This window comes from Dama dama, chromosome 33, assembly GCF_033118175.1.
Source record: "Dama dama isolate Ldn47 chromosome 33, ASM3311817v1, whole genome shotgun sequence".
Lineage (NCBI taxonomy): Eukaryota > Metazoa > Chordata > Mammalia > Artiodactyla > Cervidae > Dama > Dama dama.
In genome coordinates this window covers 70,085,870-70,108,585 of record NC_083713.1, presented here as the reverse complement: position 1 = coordinate 70,108,585, position 22,716 = coordinate 70,085,870, and the positions used below count along the sequence as shown (strand labels likewise).

At 49.9% G+C, this 22,716-nt stretch overlaps 1 protein-coding gene across 1 annotated transcript in view; it reads left to right on the top strand.

Moving 5' to 3' along the window:
• The window catches only part of CCDC93 (coiled-coil domain containing 93), a 106,653-nt gene extending 90,347 nt beyond the window's left edge, over positions 1 to 16,306 (top strand). The window contains exons 18-24 of the mRNA XM_061135466.1: positions 47 to 109; positions 2,773 to 2,881; positions 4,840 to 4,922; positions 7,347 to 7,384; positions 9,040 to 9,124; positions 11,350 to 11,463; positions 15,893 to 16,306. Coding sequence (XP_060991449.1) covers positions 47 to 109; positions 2,773 to 2,881; positions 4,840 to 4,922; positions 7,347 to 7,384; positions 9,040 to 9,124; positions 11,350 to 11,463; positions 15,893 to 15,946 — 546 coding nt within the window. The 3' untranslated portion in view covers positions 15,947 to 16,306. The remainder of the gene's footprint in view (positions 1 to 46; positions 110 to 2,772; positions 2,882 to 4,839; positions 4,923 to 7,346; positions 7,385 to 9,039; positions 9,125 to 11,349; positions 11,464 to 15,892) is intronic.
• The last annotated feature ends 6,410 nt before the right edge of the window (positions 16,307 to 22,716 follow it).

Genomic DNA, 22,716 nt, shown 5'->3' with positions numbered 1-22,716 from the left:
AAAATTAAAATTTGCAGATAATTGTGGGGTTTTTTTCCAATTCCAGGAAGACCTAGACAGACGGTATAACATGGAGAAAGAGAAACTTTACAAGATCCGTCTACTACAGGTGAGTAAACACGAGCTGATAAATCCATCTAATAGGTTTGCATGTCCTATAGCAGAACAAGAGCATCTCAGTATCTAAGAGCCAGAGAGACTCGGTTATAAGGCCACTATTTCCTCTTCTGTCTGGAGTGTAACTCTGGATTGAGGTGTTGGTTATAACACCTCACATTGGTCTGTTATTTCACCAACATCTCGCTTGACTTGATCGTCACCTTTGCTGGAGAGTAGCTGTCAGCCTCATTTTCTGTATGAAGAAATTGACTCAAATCTGTTAAGTACAAGCTGCTAGAAAGTGCCGGAGGCAGGATTCAAGGTCTAATGTTCTTGTCAAGTACTTTTCTTCAAAAATTAAGTGCCCATTTTAGCTGTTAGTTGATAACCTGGGGTGGTGGCGGGGGGGTGTATTGGGTGGGGGCGGTGAGAAGGCTATCGGATATGGGAAGGTAGGCTTCAAAGTTGGCTTTAAATTCATATAGAGTCAAAATTGCATTGTAAAATCTCTTCCGTTGCCAGATTCTGGCTCATGGACACTTAAAAGCCAAGAGTTAACTTGTGTTGCACTTTGGCCCGGAACTTCTCTGCTCTCTGGGGAAGGAAGGCCAGGTTCTGGTGGGAGTGGCCAAGGGGCTGCAGGGATCAGTGCTGAAGCCCGGGCCAGGGCTGGCTCAGTGAGGGGGCATGGAAGTGAACTGGTGGCTCAGAGGCTGAGCAGCTGTATCGATGGAACCAGGGATGGGTTAGAGAAAAAAGCGGAGTCAAAGATGGTGGAGAATTTCCGACTTGGGCACTAGCATGGATCCTTGTGTTATTCGTTGAGAAAAAGCCTAAAGGAGAAAGGATAGGGCTGAGGGAATGGGACGGTGAAGAGAAAGGTTCATGAGATCGTCTCTGTGGGGCTTTTAAAGGTCAGGGTGCGGCACCAAGTGGGAGTGATCTGGGCTGGAGGTCCGGGCGGCAGCGCTGTGTAGGCGGTGGTGGAGGCTGTGAGGAGGGGAAGGAGGACTCCGCCAGTGAGGCTGGAGGCCCAGCGGGCAGCTCGAGGCCCAGGGAGACAGGAGTCTGAGGTCTCCTGGCCGCTGAGCAGAGGGCTCGGGGGAGACAAGGTTCAGCGTTGCCAGAAGTCGAGAGAGCTGGAGGCTGAGAACTGCCACAGGCACAGAGAAGTCTGTGTGACCTTGGCGAGAGTATTTCCAGCGGGTGTTTGGAGCAGCCAGCGGCCGTGGGTTGAAGGGTGGCTTGTGGGGAGGGGAGTCGAGACGTCAGAGTCCCTTGAGTACTTGGTTTTCGGTTTCCTTTTTTCTTTCTTTCTTTTCTTCTTTTGTGGCTGTCCTGGGTTTTCATGGTGGTGCATGGGCTCTAGTTGCAGTTCAAGGGCCTGGTTGCCCCATGGCTTGTGGGTCTTAGTTCCTCAACCAGGAATCAAAGCCACATCCCTTGTATTGGAAGGCGGATTCTTAAGGACTGGGCCACAGAGAAGTCCCTGATCAGGGTTTAAGGAAGGGCCTTAAAGGAATAAGGGACTTCAACATATTTAAATACCAGTAAAAAGAAACCAGTAGAAAAAGAGAGATTAAAAATGCAGTGAAAAGAGTAAATGGTTGTATCTATAGATTCCTGGTCGGGGAGGTGGGGGGGTGGGTGAAGCAGAGGTGTCAGAGCCCAAGCACCTGTGGGGAATATAGCCTTGGCCAAAAGGAGAAATAGATCTGTCCCTCTGCTCTAGCTCAAGCCACAGACCTGGTTTTGGTTTGGTCACCAGAGCTGATAGTGGGTTTTGCACCCACATGAATCAGAGGTCCCCATCTGCCACTGTGATAAAGTGGCTGGGAGAGGGCAACACTGAGGCTGTGAGTGTGTTGGGGAGCTGGACTCCTTCTCCGGTGCTGCCCACAGGAGACTCCCCACCTCGGAGCCCGAGGTCTCCCCTGCACCCTCACGGCTCTGCCTCCCAGAAGCAGTCAGGAGCAGTTTGACTGATAGAGCCCAGTTCATTTCATGGGAAGGGGGAGATGCCAGAAAGATGCTTTAGGAGCTTTTCAGGCAGGCTCAGGGATTCGGAAGTTGTACGGAGCAGCAGGGTGGCATCAGTCTCTCGTCATCTGAGGAGCGCTTCTTGTACCCGCCTGGCTCTGGGGAATCAGCTGCTCCAGAGTCCTTGGGGGCCTGGTGGGCTGGCCGGGGGTACCATCCCATTCAGAATTTTCCTTCTGGATCTGTTAATTTGATGCCTCCTGTGGCTCCAGTTGAGGGGCTTCTCAGGTGACGGTAGTAGTAAAGAACCCGTCTGCCAGTGCAGGAGACTAAGAGATGCGGGTTCGATCCCTGGGTTGGGAAGATCCCCTAGAGGAGGGCATGGCAACCCACTCCAGTAGTCTTGCCTGGAGAATCCCAAGGATAGAGGAGTCTGGGGGGATACAGTCCACAGGGTTGCAAAGAGTCAGACACGACTGAAGCGACTTAGCACACACGTACACAGGTGGCCCCAGCTCACAGCCACACCTTCTCTCTCTGTTGCCCGTGGGAGTCGGGGTCGGAGCAGCTGGTGGTGTGTGCCTGCATCCCAGGGCTGGTTTGCAGGCACAGTGTGAGTGGGGGCAATATTTTGTGGGAACAGATAAGGCCTTTCATCAAATAGTGTTGTCTCCCCATCTCTTTCGCATTTAGGCTCGAAGAAATCGAGAAATAGCAATTTTGCATCGCAAGATTGATGAAGTGCCCAGCCGAGCCGAGCTAATACAGTATCAGAAGAGATTTATTGAACTCTACCGTCAGAGTAGGTGCATCGACCACATACGCTCCTGAGGCTGGCCCTGGGAGGGGCAGGGACGAGGGGCTCTGACCCACTGTAGCATGGTGTTTGTGTCCATGGAAGCCAGCCCTGGAAAGGGCTTTAGTTCATCATCAGGCCCACTCATTCCACGTAGCCCAGAATCCCAGGCACAACACTGTGGAGCCCTGACTCCCTCTCCCTGATTGAGCTCTTAGAGTAATGCTTTCAGCCCACCCTCATCCGCATTGGCCATCGGGCTCCACTTTCCAACGTCACACGGAACCTTGTGACCCCAGCATCTCTAGATCAGTCCTCACTCATTGTCCTTATTCTCTGTGAACCTTCTTCTAATGTGATCCTTGCCTTTAACAGCGTTGTGTTCATTCAAGACTGGGTATCCCTCAACCTAAATCAGGGATCACATCTCATCAGGCTCAAAGTGACCCTCAAAGCTGTCATTGCCTTTTTCTTCACAGTGCTTCTGCCGTATCTCTTCTTCCTTATATCCTAACCCAGTAACCATTCACTGGTGTGCAACTCCTTCTCTGAATCCCTCTCATCCACCCATCCAGTCGTATCACTTCTCTCCTGTGACAAATGCTCACAAGCTCCCTAGCCTGAAGGAAAGCTTTCTCATTCTCTCCAGGACCTTCCTCAGTCTAGGTGGCCTGCCCGGAGGCCTCATTCCTGCTCTCGGTCCTCCTCTTCCTCCCCAGGCCACACACTGCTCTTCAGCACACCATGAACGTTTACATACTCGGCCTTGACTCCCCCTGTTACCTGCATCTGGGACCCTTTCTCCATTCTGTTAGAAAGAACCCTTCAAGGACCTCCTCACTTACCCTCAGTAAACAGGTCCTGGACCATCGCCCCTTCCCTGGTCTCCATTCTTGCATGTCTCCTGGGCACCTCAGACTCGGCAGGTACAAGACTTTGCCTCCCTCCCATCTTCCCCCTCACTCACCGTGATTGCTTTCGAGCCCAGCTAGACCCCCTGTCTTCTCTGACCCGTGCTGCTCTGCCAGTTCTGTTTCTGAGTAGTATCATGTCCATTTCTTCTGGACTCCTGCTATAGCCACCTTCTCCTCACTCCTGCCTGAGAGCTCTTTCTCACATAAATTTCATCATTTTACACTCTTGCTTTAAAAGCCTTAATATTTCATAGCTCCCTGTAACTGGATGGACAGTCTTCAGAATCCTGATCAGAGTCCTGCCTCGTCTGGGCCAGCTGGGCCCCTGCAGTCCCTGTGTCCCTCACCCCTGTGAGCTGGTCTGCAGGTCCAGGAGGCCAGGGCCCTACAGTTCCCACTTGGGAAACTCCCAGTCTTCTCTAAAGTGCACCCAGTTTTCCCTTGAGATGTTGGCCTCCCAGCCATCCTTCCCAGTTCCAGCTGGAGCGCTGTCCCTGCTCAGAGCACATGTGCTTCCTTTTATGTTTTACCCCCCACCCAGATGTTTCAGCCTTCACATTTAATTCAGATGATCAGGGTAGGTGTCAACAATGGCAGTTTCTCAGCAGAAAATAGTTTCTTCCCTAAGTCAAATCTTTCCCCCTAAACACAAGGTTTACAAAAGTGAGCCGACTGTGGCTCCTGCTCATGAGGAGCCTGGAAGGGAAGGGAGCCACACAGACAGGAAGAGTCGGCATGGGGCTGCTTCATCCCTGCCCCCTTTCTCCTGGGACCCTCACTTGGAGGACTTCAGGACAACGCCCCATCCCGCACGCTGGCAGGGAGCGTCCTCTAGCGCCTGTCCTGGCAGGGCTGTCACGGCTGCCACGTGCTGTCCGCCCACAGCAGCCCCACACACACGGCCTGTGTGTCCCATGGGGCTCCCTCACAAATAATTGAGTGCGCGCCGGCCCGGCAGGTCCCAGTCCTGCAGGCCTCAGCAGGGATAGGGCACGTAGGGTCACTGACACGTTTTCTCACCGTGTGCTCGCTCATTTCTCTGCATTACAGTTTCGGCAGTGCACAAAGAAACCAAGCAGTTCTTCACTTTATATAACACCCTGGACGACAAAAAGGTTTATCTGGAGAAAGAGGTAAGTGCCCTTATAGAAAGCAGACGACATAGAGGAGTTTGTGTCTTGTGCCCCGCGCTGGGTGCACGGTCAGGAAGTGCACGATTCCTCGGGGCCGTCACCCTGCAGAGTGGGCGGCGGTTGTATGGTGCCCTGCGAGAGGCACCATCACAAAAAGAAACAACTGGAAGCACAAGAGTTACGTATGGAGAAGGATCTGGAGTAGGTGAAACTCGAGTTTGAGCTTTAAATGAAGGAAAGAACCAACTAAAGGAAATGGGGAAGGTGGGCCGTCAAGAGTTGGTTGACCTGGGGAAATGGCTATTTAGTCATCAGCGTCAGACAGAGGCATGAATTGAAAGAATTGTAAAATTGAAAGCAGGAGTGGAAGGGGTGACCGTGAGCGGCCACTCCATGTTGCTCTGACTCTCGCTCAGGCCAGATCTGCTGGTGATTCAGAGCTCCCTCCGTGGAAAGCGGTGGATGGGGCGGGTGTGCATCTGGATTTAGGAACAAGCAGGGGCGTCTTCACAGCTGCAGCATGCAGCGCAGTGTGGGGTGGGGGCCGCAGGCGCTCCGGAGTCATTTGGGGGTGGGTTTTAGTCTGGCCTTCTTCTTACCCTCACCACATATCCTACAGTGATAGAGAATGAATGAGACAATGTCTGTGAAGTTCCTAGCACACAGTGATATGTATTAGCTCCTGCCTACCCCTCACCTTGAAGGTGACAGAATCTTTTTTTATTTTGTTATCATCCTGCAACCTGCACTAATTACCTCTTTAATAAGAATACTGTTACAGATGTATCTTTTACCTGGACCCAAATGGAAGCCTCTGTGGCTATTGTTATCTTGACTACCTATTTTTTGTTTTGGGGGTTTGTTTTTTTTTTAATTGAAGGATAATTACTTTACAATATTGTGTTGGTTTCTGCCCTACATCAGCAGGAGTCAGCCATAGGTGGACATGTGTCCGCTCCTTCTTGACCCTCCCTCCCACCTCCCACCCAGCCCCACCCCTCTAGGTTGTTTCATAGCCCGAGTTTGAGTTCCCTGTTGACTACCTATTTTTGCCAGTCAAACCAGATCAATCACTCTCCTCTGAGAGGCACTCCTTGAGGGGTTGGGTTCTGTTTTCTCTATCCAGGGCCTTACACAGTGATAGACACATAACAAGCATTTGATCAATGTTTGAATAGATGAGTGCATTTGGGGGATTTTCGTCAGACCTGGTTCCCAGATAGCTTAGTGGGTAAAGAATCTGCCTGCAATGCAGGGGACACAAGAGACGCAGTTTCAATCCCTGGGTCGGGAAGATCTTCTGGAGAGGGCCATAGCAACCCACTCCAGTATCCTTGCCTGGAGAATCCTGTGGACAGAGGAGCCTGGCGAGCTACAGTCCATGGGGTCACAAAGAGTCAGACATGACTGAAGTGACTGAACACACATCAGACCTTGGGGATCACTGCTGCACACCCTGACCTGGGGGTCCTCCCACCTGGTAAGGGGAAGACTTGTCCCCTAACTCAGGAACAGGCCAGCTCCTTGTGAGAAAGCCTTAAACCCCATTGACTTCCCTTCATCAGCAGTGTTTAAGGTTATTGCATTCCTTTAGGAGTATGCAGGGTGGTGGGGCTTTTGAATTCCAAGCTATATTAATGCAGTTAGAACTTTTCATTTGGGTAAATTATACATTTTATTCCAAATCTATTTATACTTGTGATATTTTAGCTTTCAACATGCCTGTGGAGTCAGGGACAAGAATATCATCTCCATGTTTCAGAGTGTAAACCTGAGTCCAAGTATAGTAAATGCTTAGTTTGGGGCTCACAAGCCAGGTCAGTGACAGAGCTGGAAAGATGACCTAGGTTTCTAAACTCCAGACTCCGAGCCCTGCCCTGGACTGTCATCAGGGCAGATAAAGGGTCTTGTGTGCAGGCCACGGAATTTCCGTGGGGGAAGGACCTTGAGTGGGGCACGTACCCGTGAAGGCTCTCAGAGCTGCCTGGCCGCAGACACACTGGCAGAAACTCTGTGGGAAGGAGTAGCGTGGACACAGTGTTCTCACCTTCCCATGCCCACTGACTCTCCACTGGGCTGATGGCCCTGAAAGTGAAGTTCAGTGTTTGGTGAGATTGAAAGAACAGTGGTGCGGCTCCCCCAAGGAGCCCTAATGTTGGCTTAGATGTGTCTCAGCGGGGGTTTGGGCCCCATCACAGAGCCCTCCTCCTGTGCTACCAAGGTCATGCTTGCTAGAGCTGGAGACTCTGGGGAAACTATGAGTCTGAGAACACGTTGCTCTTTGTGTTACTTTTCATCTGCATGAGCAAGGTGCGTTCCTTTCAGAAGCAGCATCCAGAGACAGGCTCCAGGCTTTCAGTGGCTGGGGTGGCACAGGCATCTTTCAGCCTCTGCTTATTGTTCTTGTTCTTCCTTCCTCCCCAGATCAGCCTGCTGAACTCCATCCATGAGAACTTCTCACAGTAAGTGCTGCTGGTTCTCTTCCGATCAGTGTCCGTGCGCCCTGCACTTGCCGGCTCGCCTCCGTGTGCAGCAAGGCTCAGGGCCCAGGCTGGGGTTCTTACACTTCCACCCCTGCTGTGTGCAGATGTATCTTGGTTTATGAAGACCTTGAGTTCTTACAAAAATATAATGATATTACAGCAAATTTTAAAAACAACCAAGGAGTAGCTTAGGGGAAAAGTTAGCTTTCAAATAATTTGACTGTGCCGAGCTACCATAATTTCTTCGTAGATTACCTTTGTCCTACTAAGATTAGATTAATAACATTTGTTTTTGCACACATAGAGATGCTTTAAAATTTAGATAATGAGGGAATTCCCTGGCCATCCAGTCATTAGGACTCCGCTCTTTCACCATGGAGGGCCTGGATTCAATCCTTGGTTGGGGAGAAAAGTAAATTAAAAAATAAAATTTAGGTAATAAAATAATCTATATATTTTTTTAAATAATTTTCAGATTTGGTGGTAGATTTCAGTCATGTGCATATTCTAAATCACTGTGTTCAAATATAAATATTTTCTCTAAAAACTGAACAGCAAAGGCCACCTCTACTCAGATCATACCAGCCCTCAAAGATGACCATCCCCTTGTCCGCCATCCAGGCAGTCCCAGGCTGGTTCTCTGTCCAGAAGACTTCCTCTCTTACCAGCACGGACTCTGCTATAACCAGCAGCTAAGATCATAATGGATTACAAGCTCTGGACTTTAAGTTTCATTTCTAATTGAAAACAAACAGCTCCATTTAATACTCAGATTCAGTTTAGTGACTTACAGCCTTGTGACATTTCTAAAAATGATGCCTTCATCTGTATCCCTGGATCATTGAGAGAAGCTGAGGTTGGAGTGTTTTTGTGGAAGTTCTGCTGTCTCTTGGCCCATCCTCTGAAAGACTTCTTCTCATCCGTGTGTCGTGTGCTGTGATCCTTCTCGTGTCAGGCCCTCTGCAGGACTGGAGGTGAACAGGCATGTCTTAGGTCATCACTTGTTTAGCTGCTGCTCCTGGAAACAGGACCAGGTTTACCAGCCTGGTTTTAGGAAAATCTCAGAAAATGTCTCCCAGTCTTGAACAGTGCCTTTTTTTTTTTAAGTCTTTATTGAATTTGTTACAGTATTGCTTCTGTTATTTATGTTCTAGTTTTTTGGCATGGGGGAATCTTAGCTCCCCTACCAGGGATCAGACTCAACTCACTGCATTGGAAGGTGAAGTCTTAACCACTGGACAGCCAGTGCCTTGATCAGTGCCTCTAAATCTGCAGATTTTAAAAAAAAACTAAGTGAAATTCATTCCTTAAGCAGTACCTGTCACCATTCAAAATTTTTTAAAAGTTGTTAATTTCAGTCACATTTTATTTATGAAAGTACCTATTATTAAGAAAATTATAGAGAAGGTTGGGGAAAAAACAGATTAATATTCATTTATAAGACCAAGCTAATTTTCATGCCTTGCTCACAAATTAAAATCTCTGGCTGCCTGGTATCACAGGGGACCCATGGGTCCTTCCTGCCTTGCAAAGGCCTGTCTGCCTCCTGGGGCATTATCTGGACTGACTTCTCAATTCCTCTCCTTTTCTTGAGTCCTGTTTGCTGGTCATACCTCTGCTGGTCTTTCTTTCAGAGCCATGGCCTCCCCTGCTTCCCGGGACCAGTTTTTACGTCAGATGGAACAGATCGTAGAAGGAATTAAGCAAAGTCGAATGAAGGTCAGATTGCTTTTTTTCTGTAATGTGGCCAGAGTTTTACACTGGTGATGGGAGAAGGCCCTGGAGAAAGCAGGTCTCTTCCAGTTGCCCTGGGGATGTGCTCTCAATTCTGAAGACACATCTTCAGTGTCTCTACAAGGGGTCCCACTAAGGTCTCTGACCCTACAATGGGCAGACCAGCTCCATAAGCTGCCTGCGTCGGTCGTTTAGACTCTTAGCAACAGCTCTGTGGGTGTAATACCTACTGAGTGTCAAGCATTGTGCTCATCCTCCCAGAAGTCCTCTTAAATGAGTGTGTTCCCCCCATTTCACAGATGAGGAAGCTGGCTTTCACCAGCAGGCCTTCTCTCTTGCCCAGAATCAAATCCTCACTGGCTCTCTGGTTCCTGACATTCTGCCATCAGGGATCCATTCCTTAACATCTCAAGTGCATTTTAGTTTCCAGGAGTCCCCTATAAAAATGCAAGTCATTGCTGAATTCTGCCAAAGTGAGAGGATACTGAGCCTCAGAAGAGAAAAGAGGAACTGAAAGGGATGTGGGGGCTCCAGAGATAGCTTTGCAGAGGATCGTCCAGGCTAGGGGCAGCGTGAGCATTTCTCCACTCTGGCTCCTCACGTGCACACTTTGTCAGGAGGAAAGAAGACTTGCTGATGGTCGGGAAGCCAGACATGCAGCCAGAGGCTCCCACTACCACAGCAGACAAATCCTAACTATACTTCCAATGTCTCTTGCTTTTGGTCCTGCTCTAGAAATGTGTCACACACCTGGTCCTCGGGCATGGCAGTGAAACTGTCTGGGGACACAGGGCATCTCCTTTCACAATCCTGGGATGGAGTAGTCCAGAGAGCGTGGCCAGAATGTAAACACATGAAAGGATTGCCTTAGGACCTGTCCGAAAAATCCACTCCTTCAAGCTGCCTGTAATCCCATCTCACCAGAGAGGGACTGCAGACAAAAGCTTGCCATGTCCCTTTCCCTCTAGCAGAATATTCATCTGCTTATTAAGGATGTCAACAAAATCATGTCAAAAGATAAAAAAAAATGTGTCACTGGTGACAAGACTATTCAGCCACAGAAATGAGGGCAGAGTGAGACGGCCACTGTCCATGTGTGGGGCCGCTTACCCCGGGCAGGCAGGCTCTCTTGCAGGAGGGAGTGTAGTCGCTGCTCGGTGATTTGGGGTTAGAGGGAGGTGGGGGCAGAGAACCTGGCCAATCACAGGCCTGTGACAACCCAGCCTCAGTGCAGGGACTGTCCACTCACTGTGCTCATCCTCGGGAGACAGTCGTGCTCATAGTAAAGAACAAGAGGAAGTTACTGGTTTCTTCCCCCACTTTGGTTTCCCTTTCGGTTACTATCTGAAGCGTTCCGCAGGAAGGAAATGGGCCTGCCTCCTTCGTTCCCTCCATCCTGCCCCAAGCTTCGTGGTGAAGGCACCTTGATGCCGGCCAGCAGAGGAGGCTGCTGCTGTGTCTGTCCCCCCATGAGGTGGCTGGGCCCCAGGAGGGTGCCCAGGTCCCTGAATGGGGAGGGCTGTCTCCTCTCACGTCTGTGTTGCTGGTGACTGGCTTAGCACCTGACCCGTGGTGAGCACCAAAGAACTCTTTGTTGAACGAGTGAATTCACTGAGTCCAAAAGTAGTTCTCCTTGAGGGTTGCGGGCAGACTTTGAATGTTGATTGGCACTGGAATGGATTAAGTCTGTCTGCTCTGCAGAACAGCACTCGTTTGGATGGATGTCTTTTGTTGTGTTTGTTTAAAAGAAACAAAAGCACAGCCCCCTGTATCTGGGTACCATGATGGGTTCTGCTTAGATAGCAGTGGCAGGGGAGTGTCTGTGCCCCAGGACACAGGTTCCCCCAGAACCAGCAGGGGCAGGGTGTACAATAGAGTAGGTGTTTGTGGTTTGTGGAAAGGTTCCTGAGTAAGAGGAAACTGCCTTCCTGTTTCTTGTGAAATTGTGCTTACACAAACACACACACACAAAGAAAGAGTTAAATGAAGCAGTTAACACCCAGTGATAGGAGAATTGCTGAACAGATTATAATTCCTATGCCGTATCATGCAGATAAATAAAACAACCTCAGAAATGATGCATAGAAGGAAACTACTGGAAGGAAATCCATGAGAGTTACTAATAGTTTCCTTCTGGACATTGTCCAGAAGGTCAGAATGCTTGGTCAGAACATGGCTTTTCATCACTGTTTGCCAAAATGTTCCAACAGATGGAGAAGAAGAAGCAAGAGAACAAGATGAGAAGAGACCAACTGAACGACCAGTACTTGGAATTGTTAGAAAAGCAGAGGCTGTACTTTAAGACTGTGAAAGAGTTCAAGGAGGTAAGAGGGGCATGGGCCCGCTGAGGCTGGGCAGAATTCTTGTTCAGATCCCCCCCAGATGAACCTCTGCAAACCAGAACATTTCTTTGGTTTTCCACTGGTTTTCCACTGGTCTGAAATGGAAATAGCAAGTGGGCGTTGGACCTGACAGTAAAGTGTGCATCTAAGTAGTTCACAGTTGTGTTGTTTTGTGGCCCATCTTGAAGCTCTAACTGAACTTCAGTTCTAAGGAACATCGCTTCATTTTCCTGACACTCTGTAACCACATTAAACTCACAAGTAAAATGGCATCGCAGGGCCACCTGGAAACAGTGTTTGTTAGATTCAGGTCTAGCATGTCCCTTCCTCCAAATCTTAAGCTGCAAGGGACCTTGAGAAGCCATGTGTGAGGGGCGTGAACTGTGAGTGTGACAGGCTTGGGTTCAGATCCTGCCGCTGGCCTACTGTGTACGCGGGTGTCTGGCACCCGTCACACCCACCCTCTGCCGAATGTTGTTGACCCCTGTCTTTTCTCTTGCATTTGGGCAGGATTACTGTCCATCATTCCAGAAAGGAGAGTGCCCTTTTCTTAAAGATTTTCCAGAAAGCAGACTTCATTCTGTCACTTGCCAAGATCTCATCAGCTTTATTTTCAGGACTTCTTTCCCCCTTTCTAATATAAATCTGTGTGGTTTTAGTGAATTTAGAGATTGCTGAAGATGCAGGGAAGCTAAAGGTAGTTGTATCCTGGCATGTGGTCAGTGGAATAAAAAAAGTCTTTGCCTACCAACGTTTCTGTTCTTACATGTTTTCTGTGGCTCTTCTCTCTTCCTTCCTCCCTTCCCTGTTTTCCTTCTCTACTGCTTCTTCCCATTATTGTAACGTAACTTTTGAGAGCCACAACTGTAGGCATTTCAGAATGTCTCATCCTTTGCAATAAATGAGTAATAACAAATCAGAAGTAATTCCAGCCTTTGCCTTGAGGGGACTGATGTAGCGGGTGTGGTCAGGGAAGGCCTCTGCCCAGTGAGAACTTGGTCTTGGGCAAAGTGACCGGGCGAGCTGCTCCGCGTCTGGGAGCCTCTGGTTGGCAGGGGTTGGAGCCAAAGGGCCAACAAGAGAGCTACAGGAAGTAAACAGGGACCCCCCCACTCCCCACCTGAGGTCTTTTCCCAAATAACACACAAAGACAGAAGGCCCAGAGGAGAATTATAGTAAACGTTGCTTGGACACCAGCACTGCCATTTGACAGCAGAAACCAAGAGCAGATGAGTTGGGAGGATAAGTCAAAGTCAGAGCAAATAAAAGTGAGATGGAAAAGCTCGTTACTACACTGCAGGCTCTCGGAGTGAAGGCTGGGGGTCATCGCTGAAGGAAGCAGTTCCCTCAGATACGTTAAGGTCAAGATTTCCATGTTCCCGCCTCCTTGGCACAGTTACTGTCAGTCAGAGACCAAAGGTGGGTCCCTCAGAACCCATGAAGACCCCAGAGCAGACCAGGTGCTGGCCTCAGTGTCCTTCAATCCAAAGCAAGATGGAAAAAGGGGAAGGGGAATGTAATATTTGCTGCAGACGGCTACATGTATTTCACTTAAATGACTCACCTTTAAAAAAAAAAAAAATTAGGTCCTATTTTTTGATACTACAGTTGCCTCTCTCTCATAAAATGATGGTGACAGTGTGTACTTTTTTTTTTTTTAAATCATCTTACTTGGTAAAAGTTTAAAACCATGAGTTAGCATTCTAAAACCTTAGAGATTGTTTTAAGCTCCTCTGAGGTGCGTTGGGGCCACTGCAGGTGTGGAGGCTTCCCTGCTGCTCCCTAGCTCCCACCGCACCCTTCCAACTAGAGTCATTCTGCCAGTTTACATATTGCAGTTTCGTATAAGATCTCATTTGTGGGAGAAAAGCAGTTTGAAAAATCTGATTTTTCAGCCCAGGATGGAATCTTCTCCCAGAACCCTCTGTTCTGCCTCCTCTGCTTGTTTTTCCCCCGACCTGCCTGGTTTTCTTCTCCCCAGCCCTGAATTCTTACTGCATCCTGGTCCCAGCACCGTGCTGGGCAGTAATGATTCTTCATGCAGAGCAGTGTCATCCAGAACATGGGCTTTGACCACCACTCGGCATGTGTGTGTGCTCAGTCGTGTCTGACTCTCTGCGACCCCATGACTGTTGCCTGCCAGGCTCTTGTCCATGGGATTCTCCAGGCAAGAATACTGGAGTGGGTTGCCATTTCCTTCTCCAGGGGGTTTTCCCGACCAGGGATCAAACCCGAGTCTCCAGCATATCCTGCATCGGCTGGCGAATTCCTTACCACTGAGCCTCCCCAGCTTCCCTTTGACCACCCCAGTCATCACTTTATGGGGTACAGTTGACTCCACATTAATTGAGCTCCTGTGACCCCGTGGGCTCCTTGCAGGCACTAGGTCATGCCCTCATCCTGACTCCAACCTCCTCTGGAGTCAAGGCCCTTTTGAGTAGACATTGAGTTATCTCTAAAATTCCATTGACTTGCTTGCCCTGGGAGGGTTTGTTAATAACAAGTCTGCCAGGAAAAAAACATATACTCTGAAAACACCTTAAGGGCAGTATTACACCAGCTAATTGTGTTTCTCAAAGCACAGTTTCTCACAAGTTTCCCAAACTAAGAGCTAGATTCTTGCCTGGCTCTGACGAAGGCCAGCCATACGTTCTTATGATGCTGAGTTTGGGCACATAATCTCGAGTGAGTGGAGCTTGCAGCATCTGGCACATAACAGGCCCCATAGTTTCTTCAGCAGAAGAGAAGCAGACGCTAGGAGAAAGACCTAAAGGACTCTCTGTCTTTGCTTTGAACTGACAGACAATATCATTCTGTCCTCTCCTGAAAGGCTTCCAGGAGAGTGCGTGAATTAAGTAGTGCTCTCACACCAGGCGTGACGGCCTGAAATGTCTTTACTGGAAACGTGAAGTCTCGTCTCAGTGTGGTGTGATGAGAAGAATGACCCCTGCTGGGGATTTTGCCATAGCAGCAGTTTTTATGCTTCCAAGGTTTTTTGTGTGGGGGTTATTTTTTGTTTTTTCCTCCTTCATAAAGTGACGTGGATAGCAGTTAAAACTTATTTATTCCTTGTTATATTGTTTTATCTTTTTCTTATGGAAAATTTCAAAAACACACAGAACTAGAGAAAGCAGTCTACCAGTGTAATAGTATGCCTCTCTGCCTGTTTTATTCGTCTTTACTACTCCCCACTTATGTTATTTGTGTTTTTGTGTGTGTGTGTGTTTTGGTACTGGAGGCTTTTCCCCCAAGCAGATCTCAATAACTCATTTTTAATAAGAAAACTTTCTTCTCAACTTCTCTAACACAACAAATATTACCCATCTTCACCTTCTTTCTCTTCCCACCCCCCAGAAGTCATCTCCCCCTCCAAAAACACGTGCTTAAAAAATGTCAGAGTATCTTGCTTCTGGCAGAACAACTCAGCTTCACGCCCACTCAGGCCTCCCCAGCTCTGAGTGGAAGGTAAACAGAAACCCTGCAAGTGAACCAGGGTCACTGCAGCTGAGAGCAAAGAGCCTCCGGAAAAGTGGGAGCCTCTGGCCAGGCCCAGGGAGATGGGAACATCTTTGGGGACTTTGGGGGTCTTGGATGCAGAAAGGGCCAAGAGTGACCCAGTTTTTCTTCCACACGAAGTGGCAGAATGGTGACTGGAGGCTCAGGTTCGACCCCTCGAGGTCCTTCCCCTTCCGCGCTCACCTCTCACTGTAAACAGGGCTCCTTGCAGTCCAGGGAGGAAGGGGACATGATGAGCTAACAAACGGAAGTATCCTGAGCTGTTAAGGTCACTGCCAGCAGGGGGAGGAGGAAGCACAGTGAGATGCTTCGGAAGAAGGGGATTCAAAACAACACAGCGATGGCCTTGTACCCTGGATGAGGCCAGTGACCTCGTCCACATGCTGCAGCATCCTCAGTGATGGGTTTCCTTCAGCTCACTTTATGGGAGAGGTGTCCCTCAATACGTTTCTCTCCCTTTGTCTGCTGTGAGTTTCTCTCTTAAGCTGAGGGTATCCATAACCTTTGCTCTTGTGGGGTAAGAGTTCTTCTACATGCTCTGCCTGCTGTCTCTTAGGACTCCTTGGGCCGTGGTGTCCAGGACTTCCCCCTCCTCACTGGAGGCATCCAAGATCAGCAGAGAAGTGTCTGCTTTCTGCTTCTGCCCCTTGGGGATTGAAGTCTTTGGGGATGACAGTACCTAATCCTCTCCTGTCCTCAGTCTTAACAGTCAGTCTTTGAGACTGTTGGGGCTTTGAAGGTCAGCATGTGGCCAGGAACCTCCCCTAGGCTGGTGGCAATGGAAAAGGAGGCCTGTCCACTGATCCACAGGCCTCCTCGGGGACAGGGAAGTATGCAGAGGTGGGCACTAACGTGGTCCCCACGTTTCTGCTCTCTCTTTCTGTTTCCCCTGCAGGAAGGCCGCAAGAACGAGATGTTGCTATCCAAGGTGAAAGCCAAGGCCTCTTGAACATTCCCAGACAGCATCGCACGTCATTGATGTCTTCATCTAAATGCCATGTATCAGCTCCAAGATGGTGAAATGGTTCCGGACACTGCAGCAGAGATGTAGGTGTGATGATCTCAACACAGGATATTTCCTTCCTCCTGTTTGCTCACATTTCATCTCCATGGTGGTTGTTGTCCATGGGGTCAGACGGTGCAGACATTGTGGCTTGGATAACACCCATCCTCCAGTGAAGAAATGTGGGCAGTGCTTGTTCTCTGTGTCGATTCTACTTTTATTTCTCCAGTAACGTTGCACATATGAAGGTACCTGTATTTGAATGGACTCTGAATAAAGAGGAATTCATTTGTTCAGTAATGTTAATTGAGCAGCTGCTGAGGAAGAAGCTCCGAGCAGGGTGCCACAGACGCTGCACCCAGGCTTGCGGCAAGTGGCCCCAGAGCTTGACCGCTGGGATTTTTTTTTTTTCTTAGTAAACAAGGCTTTCAGCTGAACAACCAGCCCATGTGAATATTGGTCACTTAGGCCTCTCACTTGCTGTGATGCCTTTTGTTCCTGGTCCCTCGGGGGCCAGTCCGCAACCTTAATGGTGTAGCAACTAAAATGAAAACTCCGCGTCTGCCCTTGGCTTCATCACACTCACCCAAGTTCATCTCACCAAAAATTTAAAAAAAAAAAAAAGGACCTCAGCTTGACACATAGGAATGACACTGCACTGCGCCTGCTCTCCGTGAGTCTCAGCCAGTCTCTGGGTGGTCTTGTGCGTCCCCCTCACTGGGAGCACATCACATGCTCCCTGCTGTGCCCAGGTCAGGGCTGGACCCAGAGGCGGGCTCGCCCACCGTCACCCCGCTCCAGGCCAGCATGTAAATCCTGGAGGGACCAGCCATGAGCAGGTGCCGAGGGTATCCAAGCAGGAAGAGCAGCCAGGTGTGTGGAGATCCAGGGGTTTTCACGGAGCCGGCTGGGTTGGGCTGGATCCAAAGGAGGACTCAGAGTTGAATAGAGATTAGCAGGAAAGCCACTTTGGATAAAGTACGGATGTGATTAAAACTCAAGAGTGTAGGGAGAATGCAAGGCATGCTTGCTGGGAGAGGGGTGGGTGGCCGGTCTCTGCAGGGGGCTCTAGAGACCCGTCCGGAAAGGTGGGCAGAGACTCACCCTTTGCAGAGCCTTGAAGGAAAGACAGAGTGCTTTGCGTTCTCCCCCGGAAGGAAGGAGGCCATCCAAACCGAGCTCCTCCTGCCCCGGCCCTTAGGAATCGTTCAGGGTCCGTGAACCCAGCTCGAGCGAGGCTTGCACATCATCCCACACCAGCCTTGCCGGTACCAGTCGGCAGGCCTTCGGGCTGTGAAGCCTAAAAGCGTAGACGTGCAGTGAGCATGCTGTGTGCAGCTGCAGGGACACCGTTTTTAGTTCCCTGATGTGTGCGGTGAGCAGGGCTGGTGTGTACAGACTGAAAGGATCCCATGCTGGATCCACGGCCCTTGGCTTCTGTGCTGGCCCCGCGAGGCCCGCCCGGCGAGGAGGCTGCTGCCAGCGCCCCCGTGTGCTCATGGCCCTGTTGCTGGTCATGTGCTTCTCCACCCGGGTGGGTGCTGGTCACCTGTGGATTCTGAAAGGACTCGGTGAGGCTGAAGCCAGTGGTTGCCAGAGTGCAGGTAGAGCTCCAGGGGCAAGGGAAGGAGCGGACGGGAGAACTGTGAACTATCTCAGGTTCAGGAAAACACCCTGGTGGTCTTGCTGAGAAGCTCACAGGCCTAAGTAACAACTTGTGAGCAGGCTATTCATGTGTGGCCCCAGGTGGTGGGAGGAGAAACGGGTTCTCCTGGAGGTCATGGTGGCCGTCCTCTCTGGATGACTGAAGAAAGTTGGGCGTAGCTAATCCAGAGGAACTGATGCGTCTTCCAGACGTGGGGGTGTTGACTTTGGGCTGTGTTTCCACAGTTTCATTCGGTTTTGGTATAGGGAGGTATCAGGAGATGTTGTTTCCATTTTTAAGTCCCTTAGGACTAAGGGATAAGGCCTGAAAAAGATGATAAATCAGTTTCTGTTCCTTGAACACATCTTGAATTAAACTGCAGAAGCCAGTCTTGAGAATTATGTTTGCTACGGATAACCCACAGCACGGATGGTGCCTTTGTGAGTAAAGAGGACATTAAATGTGCTTTATAGTCAGGCCTCAGAGGTCAGGGGCCCTCCCAGGACCCGTCCTGTGTGCCCAGATGACGGCTGGCTACTCTGCTGAGCCCACAGGCTTTTCTGGAGATGACAAATGGATCATGGTTGTAGAGCATGTGCTACCAGGGGAAGGAGGTTTCCCCAGGAGCAGTCCGTCCTCCCTGTTCAGCCAGGGCAGTGAGCTTGCTGACGGCCAGGGACTGGGCTGGGCCCCCATCCCATGTGCACCTTCGGGAGTCAGAGCTGCTGTGAGCAGGACAGACTGACCTCCAGGCATCTGGGAAGACGCTCGGGTTGTGTGTGTTACTGTCCGTGGCCTGGGTTCAGGCTCCTGGGTCACCGCTCGGCTAATTGCACCCAGGGAGGTGCCGAGGTCACTCGTCAGGGGCCCGAGTGGGCACAGCCCAAGTGCGTCAGGCCTAAGCGCTCATTGGAGTCTGCCGGGTGTGGTTTTAACCAGGTTCACTGCCCATGTTCTGTGGAGAGCTGGGTGTCCTGCCAGCAAAACCAGAAGGCCGAGGGGCTGGGAGACAGGAGACCTTTCCCGGGCTGAGGATTCACCCCCTGACAATCCCTGCAGCTCCTGGGCCTCCTGAAACCAGATGCAGGAGACGGGGGTCCTCGGGCTGTCACCGTGACCAGAGCAGTCCTGCCCGAGGGCACTTTGGGCCCGTGGCCCGCACACCTGTGCCACCTGATCCCTGGCACCTCAGCACAGCCTCATGGTGCCCCCTCTGCAGGCGATCAGGGACGTGGCCTTTTAGCAACAAGTTACCGTGGCTGAGCCCGAGAGGCAGTTAATTGACTTGAACGAAACTGAGGAAGGAAATGCTCTGAGTCCTTTGTGGCCGCTGGTGGCCTTAAGCACGACTCGCGGCTCAGCCGGACAGTGAGGAGTCCCCGTAGGGTGAGGGCCCCCCATCCGTCCAAGCGGCTGGTGCTGACCAAGAGAGGGGCCTCGTGTGATGTGTGCTCAGAGTGCCCAGCCGTGACGGTTCTGTCTCATAGCACACGGCGACAGGCTAAAAATGCCGTGTAAAAAACAATGTCATGGTCTCCCTGCTCTCACAGTAAATGTGTGGAAACGTTGGGGGGATTTAGCAGCTGGTCTGCGGCCTCTTTGGTGACATGGGGAATACAGTGGGCTCTCCACGTCACCCTCCCGTCAGTTCCTCAGACGTGCCAAGCTCACACTGCTTGGCCTCTGCCTGGACCGCTCTCCCTCCAAGATTGAGGGCAAGGGCTTTCCCAGACACCTGGTGCTTGCACAGATGCCTCGGTGTCAGCCTGCAGCCCTGACCACACACCGCCCTCTCCCCTGCTCTCCATCTTATCGGCACACGTCACTGTTGGACGGCACCCTCCCTAAGTCCTGTGCGACATCTGTGAGCTGCCCTCCGCTCGGGTGTGACATCTGTGAGCTGCCCTCCGCTCGGGTGTAAGCGGCAAAAGCAGGGACGTCACCTGTATTGTTCTCTGCCGTCTCCCTGGCATCTGACTAGAGTGGATGATCAGGAAACTCTGGCTGGATAAAATAGCTTCTCCAAACTGCAGCTATGCATCCTCCTATTAGCAGAGTTTAGATTGAACCTTTCATCTGATTTGTGCTTAGCTTGAGAATGAGGGGGTGATATTATTCAGCCACTTTAGAGGGTCTCAGAGTGTTTGTTACACTGTAACCTTGATGGCTGAGATGAGAAGGGTGTCTGAGGTTTCAGACATTTCAACGGCATTACTTTTTGCAGATGGTCCCCCCCCCCCCCTTGCAGATGGGGGGAGTGGAGAGCAAAGGGAACACATTATTGTCAGAGATGAGGTCAGGAGTATGTCTTGGCTCAGAGTAAACCATGCATAAAGGTAGCCTGGCCAGCTGAAATGACTGAGCCACAGGAAACCAAGCAGTGGGAAGCACCCTGGGATACAGTGTTGGCGGAAGTATGCACGGTACAACCCCATGGAGGACAGTCAGACAGTGTCTATCAAAAGTGCAAATGCACAAACCTTCCGGGTCAGCAATGCTACGTCTAAGGATTTTTCCTATATACAAGGAATTGCATTTCAGCATTATTTGTAATAGCAAGAAGATGGAAACTACCACCAACATAGGGCAATGGTTAAATAATTGTGGCAAATTCACACAATGGTATATTAAGCTATTCTCTATGTACTCCCATGGAATGATCCCTAAGATGCATGGTTAAGTGGAGATAAAGACTTGGCTTACTAGTGTTTATTTCTGAAAATAAAAGGAAGAGGGTGGGGAAAATGTGGCTGTATATATACTTGTGTGTGCGCGCACAGGTAGAGAATCTCGGGGGGTGGATCCACAGGAACCTGACGGCTTTGGCTGCCTCTGGGATGAGGGATGGGGGTTACTTTTCACGGTTTACGTTTTGTACCTTTTGAATTTTGTACCATGTACATGTATTATCTATTCAAAAAATAAAGTTTTTAAATTTTTAAAAAGAAACACGATGTCAGATTTTTGGTCAGTAAATCCGCTTTCCTTAGGAATTTAAAGTCCTTGAGCCCAGAGTAGTTGATCTCATTTTCTCGGGTCTTGGGGAAAACAGGGAAGTGGAGAGGGGCCTCCTCCTCCGGAAGAACAACTCTGGGGAGGCCTGCTCCCACTGTGTGGGCGGAGCGGCCGTGTGGGGGACGGGGCTGGGGGGCTGGACGGTGAAGGGGCGGCATCCTGGGACAGACCGTGGCTGCGGCACAGGCACCTCCGTCTCTAGGATCACAGCCCAACCCCTGTTCCCCTGGCTTTGGGGCTTTAATAACTGCAGATGGCACCTCTGAGCCATGGTCCAAGGGGGGCCCCACCTGTCTGGCATGGAAACCTGCCATGGGCGATCCTTTCCCGTCCCTTTGTTTTACAGATGGTTTTTACAGTACTGATTTTGTTCAGCTGTAGGTGGCGATGTGTGCAGCCCCAGGAGAGGAATCATGACAGCTTTTCAAAAACAGTCATGAATTCTGTTTGCCAAGAACTGGTTTACAGATGGGTGTCTAACCCAGTCACGGCCAGTACAGAGGAGACCTTCCCACTGATAATCACCTCGAGATCGCAGAGAAGAGCTTCTGTTCTGGCAGTTCGTTGGGGAAGGGCAAGGGGTTTGCAGCAGGCTTCACCATCTCGAGAGCATCAGAAAGGACCTCCCAGCACCCTGAGCTCAGCGGAGTGAAAGGCTGAAAAGAGCCTGGCTCCCTGAAGGCATGACACCTCCATATTTCTTGTTCTCTGAGAAAAACCCCTGTTCACTCACTCATTCAACCAACAAACATTTGAGGTTCTGCTCTGGGTCAGACCCTGGGAATGGATCCCAGCAGGCAAAGGAACTTGTTTTCCTAGGGCTATACTCCTGTGGGGAAATACAAACAGGTGACACACACACTGGGTCACATGTGGCTTCAATGTGCTGACTCAGCAAAGACACAGATCAGCACTGTCCACTGTGGTCGTGACGGCCGCAATTTTATCATGAGTAGTCCGAGAATACAACTTTACATTCTTAACTGAAGACTGCCTCGGTTCGGTTTATGTTCTGAAGGTTTTACCAGAGGGCCAGGTGATTTGCTGCCTGTTAGAGATACTACACTTTTATCCATCCGTCATCAGGGATTCTCAGTGTTCAGAGTCTCCTGTTTTCATCTAGGCCAGCAGTGGACATCGCTGTAAGCGTTCTGCTTCACAAAGTGTCTCCCGTCCCTGATTGCCTTTCTTTCGCTTTTTAGACACACTGGTTGTCTCTGAATTGTATAAACTGTATACTTTTACTTGCTTTCATTTTATTTTTGTCACATATAAGCCAGGTACTTTTTTATGGTTTAAATGCTACAAGTACTATTTTTTGCATGATTTTAAAATTGCTCTCAAAGTTGATATTTAGGTGTTGTCAGGTTAATTCAGGGCTTCCCTGGTGGCTCAGTTGGTAAAGAATCAGCCTGCAGTGCGGGAGACCCAGGTTCGATCCTTGGGTCAAGAAGATCCCTTGGAGAAGGGAATGGCTACCCACTCCAGTATTCTTGACTGCAGCATTCCATGGACAGAGGAGCCTGGTGAGCTGTGCAGTCAATGGGGTCTCAAAGGGTCAGACACGACCGAGCAACTAACACTTTCACTTTCGCTTCAGGTTAATTCAGGTAAGAGAGAAAAAGTATTTTGCATTTTTCTAGATTTGTGGGCTTTTCTGTTTTAGAGGTTTGACTCATGAGTGTTTTCATTATAAAAGTCCTATTTAGAAAAAATTACTGTTTATTGTCTGCCCCTTCTTTAGGATATCTATGTTCTTAGCATTAAATAAATATTAATAAGCAAAACCTCACTACAAGTGAAGGAATGAGTCACATGGGTAGATAACCTGTGTGACGCGAGTTCCAGGCACAGACAGGAGCAGGTATCAAGGGGTAGGTAGGAGCACGCACAGCAGGTGAGTCTGAGGAGTGGGAAGGGGACCTGTGTGGGGAACCATGGGAGGGTTTTGACAAGATCTCAGCGAAGATGCCTCTGGTGGTATGCTGCCTACAGGCTGCAGGAGAGGCAGGGGTTGCAGCAGGAAGCCCAGCTAAGCAATGACTGATCATCTAGA